The sequence below is a fragment of the Pristiophorus japonicus genome, chromosome 3, assembly GCF_044704955.1.
Source record: "Pristiophorus japonicus isolate sPriJap1 chromosome 3, sPriJap1.hap1, whole genome shotgun sequence".
NCBI lineage: Eukaryota > Metazoa > Chordata > Chondrichthyes > Pristiophoridae > Pristiophorus > Pristiophorus japonicus.
The window spans coordinates 279137522-279156083 of NC_091979.1; the positions used below are offsets into that span (position 1 = coordinate 279137522).

The 18562-nt window shown below is 45.1% G+C and overlaps 1 protein-coding gene across 1 annotated transcript; it reads right to left on the reverse strand.

Annotated features, from left to right (window-relative positions):
• Positions 1-624: 624 nt before the first annotated feature.
• Positions 625-10171, reverse strand: LOC139259533 (clarin-3). Its single transcript, XM_070875021.1, has 3 exons — positions 9940-10171; positions 4539-4721; positions 625-902 (listed from the first exon to the last, which is right to left on the reverse strand). The coding sequence occupies exons 1-3, from the start codon at positions 10169-10171 to the stop codon at positions 625-627; spliced, it is 693 nt and encodes a 230-aa protein (XP_070731122.1).
• Between the last annotated feature and the right edge of the window lie 8391 nt (positions 10172-18562).

Consider the following 18562-nt stretch of genomic DNA (forward strand, 5'->3'; position numbering starts at 1 on the left):
CTTCATTTGCACTCCAGAGCTATCCCAGAGCATGGACCAAGTGCTTCAGCCTTAAATGGGCATTCATACATAAATGATGCAGGAGTGATCAGAATGTTTTCCCCCTGATTCTGTGTGCATACCCATTCCAAGGGCCTTCCTCCACCAGGAATATCATGTACTGTACTAATGACATAGAGCTGTACGAATGACTGAAACCTGTGAATACATGCTAGTTCAGACCCATTCTGGTGGAAATGGAAAAGCAGCCTCCACAAATCTTGATATTAAAGTTTGAGCAGTTTATAATCATTTCCTCAACTTCAAACACCTGGAAATTACCCCCAAGTAATAGTTACTTTTTCTTAATATAATCTGTGATGTTTTTGCAGAATGTTTCATTCCATTTTGGGTCTTTTTTGTTAGCAGTCGGTGGCAAACAGTAACACACACTGTGCTGTGTCCAGAGAATGTTGAACTGAAGGAATAATAATTTTGACATTATCTCTGCAAATTTACCTTATGATTATCACATAGTCTATATGTATTCTACCAGATTACCTAAAACTTCTATCATTTCTATCATATTCGTTTTGCATTTCTCTCCTATGCATCAGTCACTAAACGCTTGTGTATAATCTAGAACTAGTACATCAAAACATCTTTGGGTGCAACTTCAGTTGGTCTTTTCTGTTCTCTTTCTCTGGTGAAATTTGCATGTTGATAAGCATAGACAATTCCAATCGTGGTGATATTAAGAGCCAGAGACAGCAAGATAAGCCAAAATGAGTACTCATAACTATCAGTCTTATGCTTGAATGTAACCAAGGTCTCTTTAATGGAATTTCTCACCAATACTGTGGATAAATTGTTCACTGTTGTATTCACTGCAAACAAAACCATCGCCAGAAATGTCGAAACACCTAAAAGAAACAAGCGTTCTCTTAGTATTTTATATTTAAATAATTACAAATACTAAGTTTAGAAGTTGCTTAATCTTTTGTGCATTGTCAGAGTAATAATGCACATATTAACAATATGTATAATAAAAATCATAGATTGAATTTGATCCTACCAAACTTTGAAAGGAAGTGACCTTTTAAAAAGCAATTACTTAATTTTCATGTACTTTTTCTCCTTCCATTGTGCCAAGCACCACCCTTGACTGAAAGGGCAGGTTATGGTCTGCAGTAAACAAAGTACGCACACCTAATTTCATCAGTTTTATCAGAGGGAGATGCAGAGCAGAGTCTAACCATTTCTCCACAAGGAGAGGTGGAAAATTAGTAAACAAGTATTGATGTCGTACACCTACTGGTGCTTAGCTACTGCATTTCTCTCCACTACAACAGTGACAGGTAGAGTGCTAGGAATCAGTTTCTTGATCATTATTTGCTTGCCTTAGGAATGGTGCAAAGTACAATGAAAGGAAGCTTTAAAATGAGGTTTAAGAAAGAAAGCCTCCCATTTATATAGCGCCTTTCACAACCACTGGATGTCTCAAAGTGCTTTACAGTCAATGAAGTACTTTTGGAGTGTAGTCACTGTTGTAATATGGGAAACATGGCAGTCAATTTGTGCACAGCAAGCTCCCTCAAACAGCAATGTGATATTGACCAGATAATCTGTTTTTGTTATGTTGATTGAGGGATAAATATTGGCCAGGACACCGGGGATAACTCCCCTGCTCTTCTTCGAAAGACTGCCATGGGATTTTTTATGTCCACCTGAAAGGGCAGATGGTTTAATGTCAGTAATCTGTGATGTTTTTGCAGAATGTTTCATTCCATTTTGGGTCTTTTTTGTTAGCAGTAGGTGGCAGACAGTAACACACACTGTGCTGTGTCCAGAGAATGTTGAACTGAAGGAATAATAATTTTGACACTATCTCTGCAAATTTACCTTATGATTATCACATAGTCTATATGTATTCTACCAGATTACCTAAAACTTCTATCATTTCTATCATATTCGTTTTGCATTTCTCCCCTATGCACCAGTCACTAAACGCTTGAAAGACAGCACCTCAGAAAGTGGAGCACTTGAGGGAGTGCTGCACTGTCGGAGGTGCCGTCATTCAAACAAGATGTTAAATGGAGGTCCCATCTGTCTCTCAGGTGGATGGTTAAGCTCCCTTGCCATTACTCAAAGAAGAGTAGAGGGGTTTTCCTATTCTGACCAACATTTATCCCTCAACCAACACGACTAAAAAAAGTTTCATTGGTCATTTATCTCATTGCAAATTAGCTGCTGCATTTCCCTGCATTACAACAGTGACTGCACTTCAAAATAAAAGGTGCTTCATTGGCTGTGAAGCACTTTGGGACATCTTTTGGGTCATTTTCATGTTGTCAGGCTGTTACTAGTGGGGTGCCGCAAGGATTAGTGCTGGGGCCTCAGCTATTTACAATCTCGATAAAGGGACTGACTGTAATGTATCCAAGTTTGCCAACGATACAAAGTTAGGTGGGAAAGTAAGCCGTGAGGAGGACATGTCTGCAAAGGGATACAGACTGGTTAAGTGACTGGCCAAGAAGGTGGCAGCTGGAGTATAATGTGGGGAAATTTGAGATTATTCACTTTTCAGTAATATGTTTATTTGTGTGGGTAACATAATTTATAGCACAATGATGCCATTTGGATCGAAGCTCAAGTCAATCCATGGCTTGCTCTCGCTTCTGAATCAGATGGTCTCGTGTTCAAGTCCCACTCCAGAGACTTGAGAATAGAATCTCAAATGAGACTCGAGTGCAGTGCTGAGGGAGTGCTGCACTGTCTTTCGATGGAGAAAAACAGAATGGTCTGGAATTTGCTGTGGGTAATAATAGGAAAGGAACAGCTTTTCCGAGGTTAAGCATTATTAAAAAGTTAGGCCTTGTTGGATTAGGTATAACTCGAGTTTTAACAGAGTATTGACTGCTAAACAAACATTATGGCCCTGAAAAAGTAATTATAATTTTGTGGAGTGTCAATTTTCTCCATAATGGTGAAAATTACAATTTTTAAGAAACTTAAAAAAAACTATATATTTTAAAAGTTTGCTCATATTTATTACAGGTTTACCTTTTCCCCATGTGAGAGCCCCAATCTTTGTTTTGCTCTCTAACATTTTTTAAAAGTCTGAACAAAAGAAACCTATTCACTTCCTGGTTCCCTGTCTGTAAGAATTCTTCACAGCAGCTCACACTGGAGATCCCCCACTATTCTACACTAATCTGCCTTCCTCGTCGAGAAAGGCAAACACCTCGCCACAGAGATCGCGAGATCTTTGTGGGCAGCTTAATTCAGGGCCTTTGCTTCGCCGCCGCTGACTGCAAATTCTGGGCCAATGTTTTTTAAATGGTGAGAAACTATTAAATGTTGGTGTTCAGAGAGATTTGGATGTTCTTCTACACAAAACACAGAAAGTTAACTTGCAGGTTCAGCAAGCAATTAGGAAGGCAAATGCTTTGTTAGCCTTTATTGCAAGAGAGTTGGAGTACAAGAGTGAGAAAGTCTTGCTGCAATTGTACAGGGCTTTGGTGAGACCATACTTGGAGTACTGTGTATCGTTTTGGTCTCTGTTCCTAAGTAAGGATATACTTCCCTTAGAGGCGATGCATCAAAAGGTTCACTAGACTGATTTCTGAGATGAAAAGGTTGTCCTACGAGGAAAGATTGAATAGAATGGACTTATACTCTCTGAAATTTAGAAGAATGAGAAGTGATCTCATTGAAACATATAACATTTTTAGAGAGTTTGACAGGGTAGATGCTGAGAGGCTTTGTTTCCTCTGGCTAGGGAGTCGAGCACTAGGGGTCACAGTCTCAGGATAAGGGGTCGGCCATTTAGGACTGAGATCAGGAGAAATTTCTTCACTCAAAGGGTAGTGAATCTTTGGAATTCTCTACCCTAGAGGGCTGTGGATGCTCAAGCCTTCAGAATATTCAAGGCTGAGATAGATAGATTTTTGAACTCTAAGGAAATCAAGAGATATGGGGATCAAGCAGAAAAGTGGAGTTCAGGTCAAAGATCAGCCATGATCATATTAAATGGCGGCGCAGGCTCGAGGAGCCGTATGGCCTACTGTTCCTATTTCTTATGTTCTTATCCTGAGGTAGTGAAAAGTGTTACATCAATCCAAGCTCTTTCTTCCATTACCCTTCAAAAATTGTTTCATAAAAACATGTGCTGTGGCAACACAAACTTTCTGGCAGCTAAAATAGTGTTGTCCAGAAGTGTTTTCAGAGAAGTTTCCTCGATGAGCAATGTACTGAGGATGTCTGATTACTCAAAAAAAAACATTAGCCCTTTAATTATTGTTTGAAAAGAACAAGCATACCCTGTTGCAAGTTATGAAAAGCCATCCTGGTGATCATACTATTTCATTACATTTTTCAAGACAAGACAAAATGACAGAATATTAGACTGCATAACTGACTGAGTTAATCACGCAAAATAAAATATCAAAGAAAGGAGCTGTATTTAAGTTTATTTTAAGTAGCAAATAAAAACAATTCAAATACTGTGAATTACAGCTTTCATTCAAATATCAATTCATTCATTCATTCTTACTTACAGCTTATGGAGCTACATGCATAAATACTGATAGGCCCACAGATGTTCTCATATGGATTACTGACGCTATTGTACAAGGTTACGACAGCACTTAGCAGTGAAAACAGTAGTCCAAAAACAAGGAACAGGATAACCAAGATGTGGATAATTCTTGCGGTCTCTGCATTTTTGAAACATTCTAAAACTGAAAGTAAAAAAGGACACAATAAGAGTTAGGATGTTGCATTCCTTTTCATGATGTACAATACCCAAGAAATTCTACAATCACATTGTGTCTGAAAGTGCTAAAGGAGTACAACTTAGAACTTTTACCTTCTAATAATCTTTACTGAAATATTGTAAAATGAAAAGTTTGTGGCTTATTTTGCCTTCTGTTAATGAGTGGCCAAATAAGCCAAACTTTTAAACTTTTAAACTTTTAAACAACTTGGAAACCTTGGAGAAACTTTTAAATAACTTTGGAAACTTTGGAAGAAACTTCTTAAAACATTCCTCGGAACCCCAGTGGACAATTGACCTTCCTAATGCCTGATCCTAAACAAGCCTCGGACCACCCATTAAGGGCGCTACTCGGCGCCAAGCTTGCGGCCAACATCTCGCTGTAGGCAATTAGGCCCGTATAGCAGTGCCTGGTCTCCAGTCGTCTTGGACCCCCTTGCCACTGAACCAAGACTTGCTCAGCTAAGCCCGTGTGGTTACCGGTGTGCAGTGGCCACTCCACGTTAAAAGAACTCACGCACAGGCATCTTCCACTTCGTTAATATGAAGTTCGGGACCTGGAATGTCAGGACCCCCATGGACAATTCCAACAGCAACAGGCCGGAACGCCGCACTGCCATAGTTGCCTGGGAACTCAAATGTTTTGACATCGATGTCGCCGGCCTAAGCGAGACCTGGCGGGCAGGGGAAGGCCAGCTCAAGGAACAAGGTAGAGGTTACACCTTTTTCTGGAAAGGGAAACCAGAGGCAGAACGGCGCCTTCACGGAGTCGGCTTCGCCTTCAAAAACGAACTGGTCAATCTCCTCAAAGACTCCCCCTGCGGGGTTAACGAACGCCTCATGACTCTTCGCCTGATCATATCCCAGAACCAATGTGGCACAGTCATCAGTGCATAAGCCCCAACACTCGACGCAACGGATGAAACCAAAGAGGGTTTTTACTCCAACCTCAAAAAATCCCTGTCCCACATCCCCGTGAGCAACAAATTGATCCTCCTCGGTGACTTCAACGCCAGGGTCAGCAAAGACACAGCCCTCTGGGGAGGCGTGATTGGCAGAGAGGGAGTAGGGAAATTAAACTCCAATGGCACCCTACTCCTGACAAAATGTCTAGAATATGAACTCCTCATCACCAACACCTTGTTCTGCCAGAGGGAAAAATACAAGACATCATGGCAACACACTTGCTCCAAACACTGGCACCTGCTCGACTAGGTCATCGTCCGAGCCAGGGATCGCAAGGATGTGCGCATCATCCGCGCCATGACAGGAGCTGACGAATGCTGGACGGACCACCGCCTAATCCGATCCATCATCAACATTAACAGCCCCAAAGCAGAGGGGACAGCAGAAGCAGTGCTGCAAAAAAACAAATGCCGAGGCACTTAAGGACCCAGCTAAGAGAGCCCTATATAGCCAGCACCTCACAGCCAATCTGGCGTGCCTTGATGACCCTGAGATACTGAATGTCCACAGTGTTTGATCTGCGCTCCAGGCCTCTCTAACCAGTGCCTGTGAAGAGACACTTGGTCACTCAACCAGACAACACCAGGACTGGTTTGATGAAAATGATTAGGAGATCCAAGAACTAATAGATCGCCAAGCGCAGAGCATTTCTGAGCCTCGAGCAACAAACCAACTCGGGAGCTACAAAACAACGTTACAGACGGCTCAAGGCTGAGGTCCAACAAAAAGCCCGGAACCTAAAGAACAGGTGGTGGATGGAGAAAGCACAGGAGATACAACAACTGGCCGACAGCCACGATATGCGAGGATTCTTCATCGCAGTCAAGGCCACTTCTGGTCCAAACACCCAAGGCCCCACCCCACTGCTGGCCAAGAACGGGGAAACACTCATCAAGGATACTGAGGCTGTCAGGGCCCGCTGGAAGGAGCACTTCGAAGATCTCCTCAATCGAGACTCTGCCTTTGACTCGAGTGTTCTCGACTCCATCCTGCAGCATGCGACCTGCCACCACCTCAGTGAAACTCCAACGTTACACGAGGTAGGCAAAGCCATAAAACAGCTCATGAATTACAAGGCTACGGGTGCGGATGGAATCCCTGCTGAGGCGCTAAAGTATGGCGGAGAGGCGCTGTTGGTGCGGATACATGACCTCATCTCTCTCATCTGGAGGGAGGAGAGCATGCCAGGAGATCTCAGAGATGCAGTGATCGTGACCACCTTTAAAAAAGGGGACAAATCCGACTGTGGCAACTACAGGGGAATCTCCCTGCTATCAGCCACTGGGAAAGTTGTCGCTAGTGTCCTCCACAACTGTCTTCTCACTGTGGCCGAGGAGTTCCTCCCAGAATCACAGTGCGTATTTCGTCCCCTACGGACATGATGTTTGCAGCGTGACAGCTGCAGGAAAAATGTACGGAGCAGCGCCAGCCCTTATACATGGCCTTTTTCGATCTTACAAAGGCCTTTGACACAGTCAACCGTGAGGGTCTATGGAGCGTCCTCCTCCGTTTCGGATGTCCCCGAAAGTTTGTCAACATCCTTCGCCTGCTCCACGACAACATTCAGGCCGTGATCCTTACCAACGCATCCATTACAGACCCAATCCACGTCCGGACTGGGGTCAAACAGGGCTGCGTCATCGCTCCAACCCTCTTCTCATTCTTCCTCGCTGCCATGCTCCACCTCACAGTCAACAAGCTCCCCGCTGGAGTGGAACTAAACTACAGAACCAGTGGGAACCTGTTTAACCTACGTCGCCTCCAGGCTAAGTCCAAGATCACCCCAACCTCTGTCGTTGAGCTACAGTTTGCGGACGACGCCTGTGTCTGCGCACATTCTGAGGCTGAACTCCAGGATATATTCGCTGTATTCACCGAGGCATATGAAAGCATGGGCCTTACGCTTAACATCCGTAAGGCAAAGGTCCTCCACCAGCCTGTCCCCGCCGCATAGCACTGCCCCCCAGTCATTAAGATTCACAGCGCGGTCCTCGACAATGTGGACCATTTCCCATACCTCGGGAGCCTCTTATCAACAAAATCAGACATTGATGCGGAGATTCAACACTGCCTCCAGTGCGTCTGTGCAGCCTTCGGCCATCTGAGGAAAAGAGTGTTCGAAGACCAGGCCCTCAAATCTACCACCAAGCTCATGGTCTACAGGGCTGTAGTAATACCCGCCCTCCTGTATGAATCAGAGGCATGGACAATGTACAGAAGACACCTCAAGTCACTGGAGATGTATCACCAACGATGTGTCTGCAAGATCCTACAAATCCCCTGGGAGGACAGGCACACCAACATCAGTGTCCTCGTCCAGGCTAACATCCCCAGCATTGAAGCACTGACCACACTCGATCAGCTTCGCTGGGTAGGCCACATAGTTCGCATGTCAGACACGAGACTCCCTAAGCAAATGCTCTATGCGGAGCTCCTTCATAGCAAACGAGCCAAAGGTGGGCAGTGGAAACGTTACAAGGACACCCTCAAAGCCTCCCTGATAAAGTGAGACATCATCACTGACACCTGGGAGTCCTTGGCCGAAGACCGCCCTAGGTGGAGAAAGTGCATCCAGGAGGGCGTTGAACTCTTCGAATCTCAACGCTGAGAGCGTGAAGAGGTCAAGCGCAGGCAGCGGAAGGAACGTTCGACAAACCAGTCCCACCCACCCCTTCCCTCGGCGAATATCTGTGCCACCTGCGACCGAGTCTGTGGCTCTCGTAATGGATTGTTCAGCCACCAAAGAATTCACTTCAGGAGTGGAAGCAAGTCTTCCTCAATTCCGGGGGACTGCCAATAATGATGATAATGATAATGAGTCTTATTAAAATAATATAAATTAAGCCAATTAAATCTATCTGGGATTTTGAAACACTTTTTGTTACATATATTGCTGCTCTGAGATCTGTTGCATAACTAAAATCTAGTCCAAATTTTGGAAATTTAATTAATTCTTTATCACCAGAAACAAAGTTATAAAACAGAGATTTTAAATTACTAAGACGAAAAGGTAATCTTAAATGTATTTCAACTGAATGAGATGTTGAGGTGTGGTTTTTTTTTATGACTAATCCAGTAGATCATAAGGAAAGAGAAATAGAAGGTATGAGTAACACATTTGTTGCATCCTCGGCCTATGAAATCAATGATTGGGACCCAATTGATTCAACCCTTAACTGTACAATATAACATGATTAAATATAATCTTATTCCAAATTTAAGGGGATGACATCGATGATTTCGCATGGACAATTCAATTATCAAACAATCATATGTTGGAGATAATACAGGCAGATAGACTTGTACCGTCACTTAGAGATAAAGTGGTCACTATGCTTCCGCATGTAAAACCGGTATACAGTGTGAATTTTCCTTGTAATGGTGAAACAGTGGTGGGGTTTGCCACTTTCCTAGATTGGAGTCATTTGTTGTATAGCGTGGTTGGTTCCCAGCGGATCCCTACCTCCAAGCTGGAGTCTGCCGCTTGCAGGGTGCAAAATCCCAGCCTGCTGCAACACCAGAAGAGATGTCTGGGCATTTAAAGGAGCAAAAGAATCCTGAAGAGACATCGGCTGAGACCAAGTTCTAAAAAGGTATATTTATTAGGCCTACACAGAGAAAGCGCAACCCTTTCCTTCATTCCCTTTCCATGAGCAGCGGTATCTGGCCGGGCAGCAAGGAAATGGAACAGAAGGCTGGGCCTCAACCCCTTGCCGGCATTTACATGTGGGGAAGAAGTGGCCAACTGCCGTCCTGGCAGCGAGAGCGGAATCGAGGTGAAGGCGGTGTCATTTCCATCACTATAATAGTGGAGAAAAATTCAGCATAATATCTGTCTGAAAATGCACGTGGTAGAGTCAATACATAGAAAGCGCCAATGCTTGTGAACAGAAAATACATCTTATCCCTCTGTATATGCATGCCACCATTTACAGATAGAGCAATATATTCAGTGGCTCAGAGTAGATTAAATTTAAGTATTCCAAAATGGTCCAGATCACGTCACTACAGGTTTGTAATATATTTCCATCATCCTGGATAAATGCTTTGACGGGGAAAGAAATTGCAGGGGAGTGGAGCTAATTGGATAGCTCTTTCAAAGAGTTGGCCTCCTTCTGTGCTGTATGATTTTATGATCCTCTCTATCGCAGATCCTTAATGTTTAAATTCTCATGTAAATCTCAATATTGTAATGTATTAAAAAATACAACGATTACCTTTGACAGTCCCGTCATCATTGAGGATTGGACAACCAGATTTTGTACGCAAACCAGCAAACAATCCATACTTAAGGTGCATTTCTCCAAATACGGAACCAGTTTTATTCTCGCAGTCTATTACAGTATCAACCCAAGAATCCGTTGCCATTATTGCAGATATTAACATACAAGTTCCCAGAGTGACAGAAAATCCTGCCAAAAACATGCATTTTTTCTTTAGAGATGGCATTTTCTTGACTTATTCTCCTCCTCGGTTATGTACAAAATAATTTAAAAATGAAAAGTGTTTAAATTTAAATGTTTTCTATCACAATTTGTAGTAAAAAAAGTATCAACCTCCGTTTATGCTGTCCAGCTCGGCAGTAGGCTTGCCTTGTGAATGCTGAGCCTTTCCGGAAGTGGTAAAACGAAATGGACCTTGTATCAAGAGTAACAGCAATAAAGTGCTATGATGATTGGACCTTGCCCAGGAGCAAACTGTTACCATAGTTTTATTTAATAACATTAAAGCACAGAAAACAGATGCTCGGTATCGACTCATCTTTGCATGTTATGGACACTTTCTAAATCGATACTGCTCATGGACTGAAAAAATTAATTTAGATTTTGAATACTACATGCTTTTTCTACTCACGTACAATTGTTTCAATTCCGATCAATCAATAAACATCACTGAAAGTTACTAAACAAAACATTTACGGGAGAAAATTCAGTATCGCCCCGTTTGGGGGCGGTAAGAGTCGGGAGGCACGGGACTTTGCATCAGCTGCTGAAGTCTCGCCTCTCTCCAGAGATTCGGGTTACTGCCCCTGAAAGGAAGAAGAGTGCTGAATCAATGGGGCGGACACCTCAGTGGGGCTGCGTACTGGCCACGCTGCACTGCCATGTCCAGGGGCCCTTCCCTCCCTTAAAGGGAAGGACCCACGTTACAGACACTGCAAATTAAAAAGGGTGCTACCTGGACCACCAGGGAGCAGGGATGTCACGCGATCAGCCCGGCACTCGAGCAGGACCCCGTGAAGAAACCGGATCAGGAGTGGGAAAACCAAGATCAGTTTTTTTTGACTCGGCCACCTCGCCTTTGATGTTCACCCCGGTAGCAGCCAGCCGCCCGAGATGCGCCTCCTGCAGCTGTCGGTGCTATCGTACAGGGGGCGGAAGTCCGTTTAGGGGCCGAGGCACTAACGGGGCGATGCGTGCGGCGATGAAATCACAATCTCTGGGCGCAGGAGATGGGGGTGCAAAGCTGTAGCGATGCCGCTAAACCCCTACCCAATATGGCGGGAGTCGTTAACAGCATTGTGCCCGGTCACCCGGGGCCACTAACGGGAGGCACAAATAAGTTGCATTTCTAGCCCTTAGCTTCTTTAATAAATCTTTAGGGGTTGCTATGGAGACCTGACTACCCTGGTGATTGTTAGGGAAGCCTGTGTCACAGAAAACATTTGATCAGTATAGACAATGACACATAAGGGCCAGATGGGTGGTGCAATGTGTTGCCATACTGTCCTTTCATCTGGATTTAAATCTAATCTGGACTGCAGAGGTGAAAGTCTTCTTTCTCTGCTGAGTGTAATGGGTGTGGGCAGTCACAGCCCGGTTCTCAGTATGTCGATAATACCTGTAATTTGACTCGAAAGGATCAATTTTCTATTCCAAGCTAAGTCTAGGCACCTCTACCTCTTTGCTGGTGCAATTTCAGCGCAGTAAGCGGACTGCCCACATATTTCTGTGCTCAGATCATTTAAATAATTATTCATAGCTAGCTGCAGTATTTTGACTTTGTGCTAAGATCTAGCCTAATGAGAGATGTACACAACCTGGCCAGTAGCTCAAATGTAATGGTACCTTACTGCATATCGGGACACATATTGTTTTGCCCATTCTGAAACTTCACGTTGAATTTTAAATATTTGCCAGCCTTTGCCAAGGCTTGGGATGGGTGAACAAGGAGCTAAACTAAAACGTCCTGATCAAAACCTAACATGATCAAGCAGCACAGCACCCAATCCATTATTTGATGTTTGGCGAAACAGATATGCTGCTGCGTGTACTGGTTGAAAAAAGGTTTCTAGCACTCAAGGGCATCCTCCCGATAGCACAGCATTACCATACCTGGCAGCAGCTGGTGACCAGACTCAACACTGTAACACTATCTGCAAGAACTGAGAATACATGCAGAAAGCAACTCATTTTAAGGAATCTGGCAAGGTAAGGCTACCTGACAGTACCATTTATCAGGAAGACACTCCAAGATTGCATACCTCAAAATGCTGCCTATTAGCCTAGACGGTAGGTATTTCCCTTGTCAAGTTCTCACAAAAACCTGTGGGCTAGAAATTCGGTGCATTTACTGCCCGGACGTGACGCTGGCAACGACTCCCGTCATATTGGGCGGGTGTTTAGTGGCAGCGCTACGGCTTTGCGCCCCGATTTTCTGCACTCGGAGATCATGACGTCATCGCTGCGCGCATTGTCCCGAAATTCACTTTCGCCCCCTGTAGCAGCGCAGGCGAAAGCATAGACAGCTGCTGGAGGCGTAGATTGTGAGGTGGCTGTTGGAAATTTAAAGAAAAGATTTACCTTGGTTTTCCACTCCTGCTCCGTTTGCTTCGCGGGATCCTGGCCGTGATCACTCAGCACAGCACTCTGCTTGAGTGCCGGGCTGATGGAGCGGCACCCCCCGCTCCAAGGTAGATCCCTTTTTCATCCACAGCGTATGCAGCGTGAGACCTTCCCTTTAAGTGAGGGAAAGGCCCCTCGGACGCGGAGCGCTGCATGGCCCAGTGTGTGGCACTGCTGAGGCGTCCGCTCCGGTAGCGCTCCAAGAAGGAAGTGGAATGCTTGATTTGAATTTTTTAAGCGGGGCGAGACTTCAGCGCTAAGTCTCGCGCCTCCAGACTGTTATCCTCCTCCCCGCCCAAACGGGTTGATAATGAATTTCACCCCCATAGCTTTTTCCTTGCCTCTCATAGATACCCGCACCTTGGTAGGGCACGTTACTGTTAAGATGCAATGTATAATTGAAGGCCTTTGCCACACACACATCTTCCAAGGGCATGACACCTCAAATTATTGAAAGACAAGCTTGCTGCATGGTGATCAGTCACTTACTGACACCTTAGTTGGCCTACATGTTAAATGTCTGCATCTTGCTGTGCATGTGCTCCTTTAACTTTTAGCATCTCGACTATCTTTCGACTTATACAACAAGACTGCACATCGAGGGCACAATCCAAACCTGGAGGCAGCCTCCCTATTAGACACAAACTGGGGTTATGGTGGGTCTTTTCAGACTGCCTCTGGTGCAAGCAGACCTCCATCTAACTATTCTTCTGTACCTCCTCCTCATCCTCAAGCTCGCTCAGGGCAAGAGGAATTTTCAGAGGAATGTGCATCACAACAATTTAAGATATTTTAAATATATTTTAAACCCCTTGAAATATTTCAATCTGAAAAAAGCACCTAAAAAAAGTAAAGTAAAAGTAAAAAATAAAAGATTAAACAAATGCACTCAAAAATACAAAATAGGACCCAAAAACTTAAAATAAAGGCAATGATATGTGAAACAATCCTGAACCAGCACAAGTCAGCAATATGGGGAAAAAAAGGGACAGAAAAAGCCTCCGATAAAGAACAGGAAAAGCCTCCGATATAGGACAGGAAAAGTCTCCGATAAAGGACAGCAATGGCCCCCAACTGTTGCCATTTTTGGGGAGCCTATAGTGCTGCCTGTTTGTTTCCCAGACAAACCTATGGAAAATGTGAGCTAGGTAAATTTGAATACTTCTTTTTTGACTTAATGAGGTACTCACGTCACCAGTCAGCGTCTCTCGCAATCTCAGTATAACCTGGTCACAATAAACTGGCACAGAGTGGGTGCAAGGCCTACTCCTGGGATGTTTCAATCTGCTATTCTTGCACAGATTTTTAATTAGCATACCTAATTACAAAATTGCCCCTTAAATTGCCAGTCACTTTCATGGGCTAAAGGACTGATATTGGAAAGTCACACTGATGTACAGTAGTAAGGTTTCTGACCTGGGAGCGTTCAATGCTGAAACTCTATACAGGACACAGACCTGCCAAGTATTAGTTATTAGCAGGTGCAGGTACTCGTGATCTATTTTGAAGCTCATCACTCTCAAATTTAAATGCAGCTCATATATGTAGAAAACTGTCATTATTTTTTTCTAGTTTTTCCTTGGTGAATATCAGCTTAAAAATTTAAGTTCAACTGCATCATTGATAGAAACCAGAAGCATATGGAAATGGAACAAATGGCCTTAGAACATCAACTTCATTCTGCAACAATTCCTACAAAGTGAGTTTTGGAATCTATCCCAAACTGTAACTAGCAGGTTGTCCTTTCTCACCCGTTAATGGAAATCATCATAGCTTTCAAACTAATCTGGAGAAGGAAGACAATTTCAGAGAGCTCTCATTGATACAGTTGCCAATAGGATAACTAATAAAATGAGATCACTGAAAACCCATAGGGGCCGAAATTGTTCCCCGCCAAAAACACGGCGCACCTATACCGTATTTCGATTGTTTTTACCGCAGCAGTAGATGTGGTGGCCTCTTGCGTGAAATTACGCTCTGTGGCTTTATTTTTCGAACGGCCCGGAAGTTAAAAATGGGGCAGAAGTGCGATGGTGAGCAGAAGATCAGTAAGTAGAGCGGCAGAAGTGGAGGGCAGGCAGAGTATCCACCGCTATCACTCATCAGCGTAGCGCTGATTACATCATCATGCTGGGGTGTCGCCATGTCTCTCCCCTTCACTTAAAGTGGAGAGCTGCTGCGAGCTCTACGATTCTTTAAGTTAGATCCACTGGGCCACCAGGGAGGGTTTCGGCCGAGCCAATGGCCTGGCATCCAAGATGGGGTGCCAGGCTGCCTGTTGGTGGCTCAGCTGAACCCGGGGGCATAACATGGCAGTGGGTCGACAAACAAAAATAAGATGGCGGTCATGACAATAGGTCCTCCCCTTTAATGGCAGCTGCACCACCATTTTACAAGCACTGCAAGCACAGTGCGCCGACAGAAAAAGCTGTCGGTGGCACCAAGCGGCGGGAGCAAGATTTTCAGCGCAGAATTTTGCGTTCGGAGGGCACATCGGCGGTGCACGCTTTGATGACGCACTTAGGATGGATCGGCAGCAGCGGAGTGGTAGTGGGGTGAGCGGGTCACCGCCGGGATACCGCAGGAGTGGAATTTTCAAAACGGCGGCCATTCCTTGAAAAATCGACGGACATTGCACTCCGCAGCGTGGCCACCGATTTCTGGCAGTAACCGGCCTTAAGGGAAAGGGCAACTTCTGCACTTTACAATTCAAACACTATTGTATGATTGCACTTGATTAAGAACAGAGGATATTTAGGAACATACTATACATGCAATAACTTGGTAATGACTAGAACTTAAACTCCTCCTAGTGGTTCTAATAATTATTTCTAGCCCCAAACAGAAACAGCCGAAAATAAAATTGCAAATAAAAATAATTATCACAGTACAAAACCAGCACTGACAGGGGACTGGATAGCCCGATGGATCAGTACATCTGTTTTTTACCTCTGGACCCTGAATTCAAATTTTGTTCAGTCAGGTGGATGGAAGTGCTCTTCCTCTTCAGTTGTACCAATACAGTTCCTAGCGGAGCCCATTGCAAAAAACATCCATTACTTGGCACTAATTGGTATCAAATTGGCAGTTTCACTCAGGAAGGCAATAAGGATGGGCTGGTGTGGGAAATGAAAACAAATCACACTGATACAATAGGGAAGATTGTTGTATGGCTGGAGCTAAGTAAAGGGAGCTCTAAGCTAGAGGTGATTATAGCCCCCTACCTGGCCGGTGAAGGAGGCTAAAGTCGACTGTACGACTTACCTGCCAACGTCCCGCACTGATCTTGCTGCCTTCAATCTGAACCTGCTCTTCTGAAAAGGTGTCAAGGATACCTGCCTGGAGCTGGTCCTTCTTTAAATATGCAGATCAGATCCGAAAACAGGTGGCCTGAGAGGGAAAGCTGCTATGGGGAGGGGGTGAGAAGCTCCGGGCTTGGGCTACTGAAAATGGTCAGAACCTTTTCTAAAATGTTAGGGATCAGTCCCCTTATATACAGGAGCATAAGGGGACGGAATGCATGGAGTCTCCTGAGAGGATCTGGGCAGCCTCCTTACCCCTGATGGTGGCCAGGTACTGGTGGCTCCAGCAGCAAAAGTCCTGGTGCAGGCACTTACTGAGCTCATCCAAATGAGGTACTCTCCCCTGAACCCACATACTCTGGTGGGGGTCAATGCAGGAGTACACTCTTGTTCCTCCTGGCCCCATAAAAATTATTTTAGACTTACCTTTTTTGGTGTCTCTGCCTGTCGACTGCCAGGTTTTATTGAATGGAGCATCCACTGCACACATAGGCTATGTACATAGAACCTGATTTACATAGATTAATGAGTATACAACTCGACTCAGGCGGGTGCTGGGCCACCCAGTGGAAGGCCCAATTTTAAATGGTGGCGGAGGGGAATAGGCCATTATGATAACAACCTTGATTTTAACTCTGCTACTGCCTCGTTCCGCCAGGCTGAGAGAGTTAAAATTGCCCCTTTAGTGTATCATACAATTGCTTAGATAGTGTAGACCTATTGTGAGGATTAAGAAAGAGAATGAAAGTTTGAAGGACCATAAAAATTGGAGGATACTTACAGGGTGGTAGCAATTTGCTTTCACCATTCATAATTAATGAGAAGAATATCTATCTCAAGAGGTTTGGGAAGGGAAGAACAAAACAAAGCAAAACATTGGTAAATCGTATTCCAAATACTCTTTGGGCTGGATTTTACCAACCTCGGCAGGTCCATGGGGGGCGAGGTCGGTGACAGGCCCGGCCTCATTGCTGCTTCCAGCCCGTTATCCAAAATGATGTTCCTCTGATTGTTAAGCCCTTCCAGTGCGTTTGCTGGCCAATTGAAGAAAGCAGGGCTGATGACATCTTTACCTTTGGCACACTAAAAGACTTCTCAGAGCATGATGATTGGGATGCCTTCACAGAAAGGCTCAAGCAATATTTTGTAGCAAACGGCCTGGCAGGGGAGACGGGCACATTGGCGGAGAAGCGCAAGGCTATACTGCTGACCAGTTGTGAGTCCGAGGTCTACCGCCTCATCAGGGACTTGCTGGCATCCACGAAGGCCAAGGATAAGACATACGATGAGCTAACTGAACTAAGTCGCGACCAACTAAACTCAAACCGAGCATCCTCATGGCCAGGCACAGATTCTACACTCACTGCAGACCTGAGCGCCAGGAGATTGCAAAATATGCAGCTGACCTCAGGATACTTGCAGCACTGTGTGATTTCAGCACGCACCTCAACGAAGCATTGCGAGACATCTTCGTTATGGGAATTGGCCACGAGGGCCTCCTTCACAAGCTATTATCTGCCGACACCACAGTCAACCTGCAAAAAGGCCATCAGCATCAGTCAGGTGTTCATGACCTCGACCTGCAGCACCAGGCAAATCATTCATCGTGTGGACTCAAACCCGGCAAGTACTGTACACAGAATGGTGCCTTTCACAGGCAAAACTGTAGAACATGGCTCTGCCCAGGGCAGAGAGCACAGACCTCAGAGTTCCAGAACTCAGACTCCACCGAGGGGTACTAATCGAGCAGCACCATGTTGGCATTGCGGAGGAAACCATAGAGCTCACCATTGTTGGTTTGCTGAGTACGTATGCAAAGTCTGTAACACGAAGGGCCACCTCCAGCATATGTGTAAAAGAAATATGACTCACTGTCTAGCAGAGGAGTCGGTAGATGACTTTGAATCCAGCGGGGAGTATGATGATTTGGCCAATGAGGCAGCTCAGCCCCAAGATGTGTATGGAGTGTATACCTGCATCACCGATTGTCCTCCATTGAAGATGGAAGTCGAGATAAACGGCGTTCCAGTCTTCATGGAAATGGACACGGGAGCGAGTCAGTCAGTGATAAGCCAGAATGCCTTTGGCTATGGAATGAAAAATGACCCGAGTTGGTTCCAGTACAGGAAAAGTTGCGCACCAACACCAAGGAGCTGATCCCAGTCTTTGGTAGTGCAGATGTAAGTGTAATCCATAATGGTGTGATGCACAAGTTACCTCTGTGGATTGTTGCAGGTGATGGTCCAACGCTACTCTGGAGAAGATGGATGGAGAAGATCCAGTGGAAATGGGAACATCTCTTCACTCCAGCAATCGATGTCCCCCATGCTCAGAGGCAGAGCAAAACCTTACCTTCGCTTGGGCCAGGCAGCAGAGAACAGACCAGCGCAGCACCTGAGGCATCACGACTGCGTGGCAAAGATCCGACCGGAACGACCTAAAAGTACCTTCCCGGCTCCATTGGCAGGACTCCTGGGGAGGAAGATCGAATTCACAGGCACTCTTCCAGCTTTTGTGGCAGAATTGCGGGAGAAAAGGATCAAGGCAGTCGACCTCGAGGACAGAAGCAAGATGATGTCCCTGCTGCAGCGAGGCGCAGCATGGCTGAAAAAAAAGATGGCCTCGGCCATATCACGAGGTGCAAAGCTGAGGGACCAACATGTGGTATCTAACAAAGGATTTGATTGGGGGTA

What these genes read in the sequence shown, in the direction of transcription:
- LOC139259533 (XM_070875021.1), bottom strand. Translation starts at nt 10,171, where the DNA reads ATGCCATCTCTAAAGAAAAAATGCATGTTTTTGGCAGGATTTTCTGTC. An exon ending in TGATGACGGGACTGTCAAAG is followed by an intron (nt 4,722 to 9,939) that starts GTAATCGTTGTA and finishes TTTTACTTTCAG; the next exon opens with TTTTAGAATGTTTCAAAAAT. An exon ending in TGCATGTAGCTCCATAAGCT is followed by an intron (nt 903 to 4,538) that starts GTAAGTAAGAAT and finishes TGTTTCTTTTAG; the next exon opens with GTGTTTCGACATTTCTGGCG.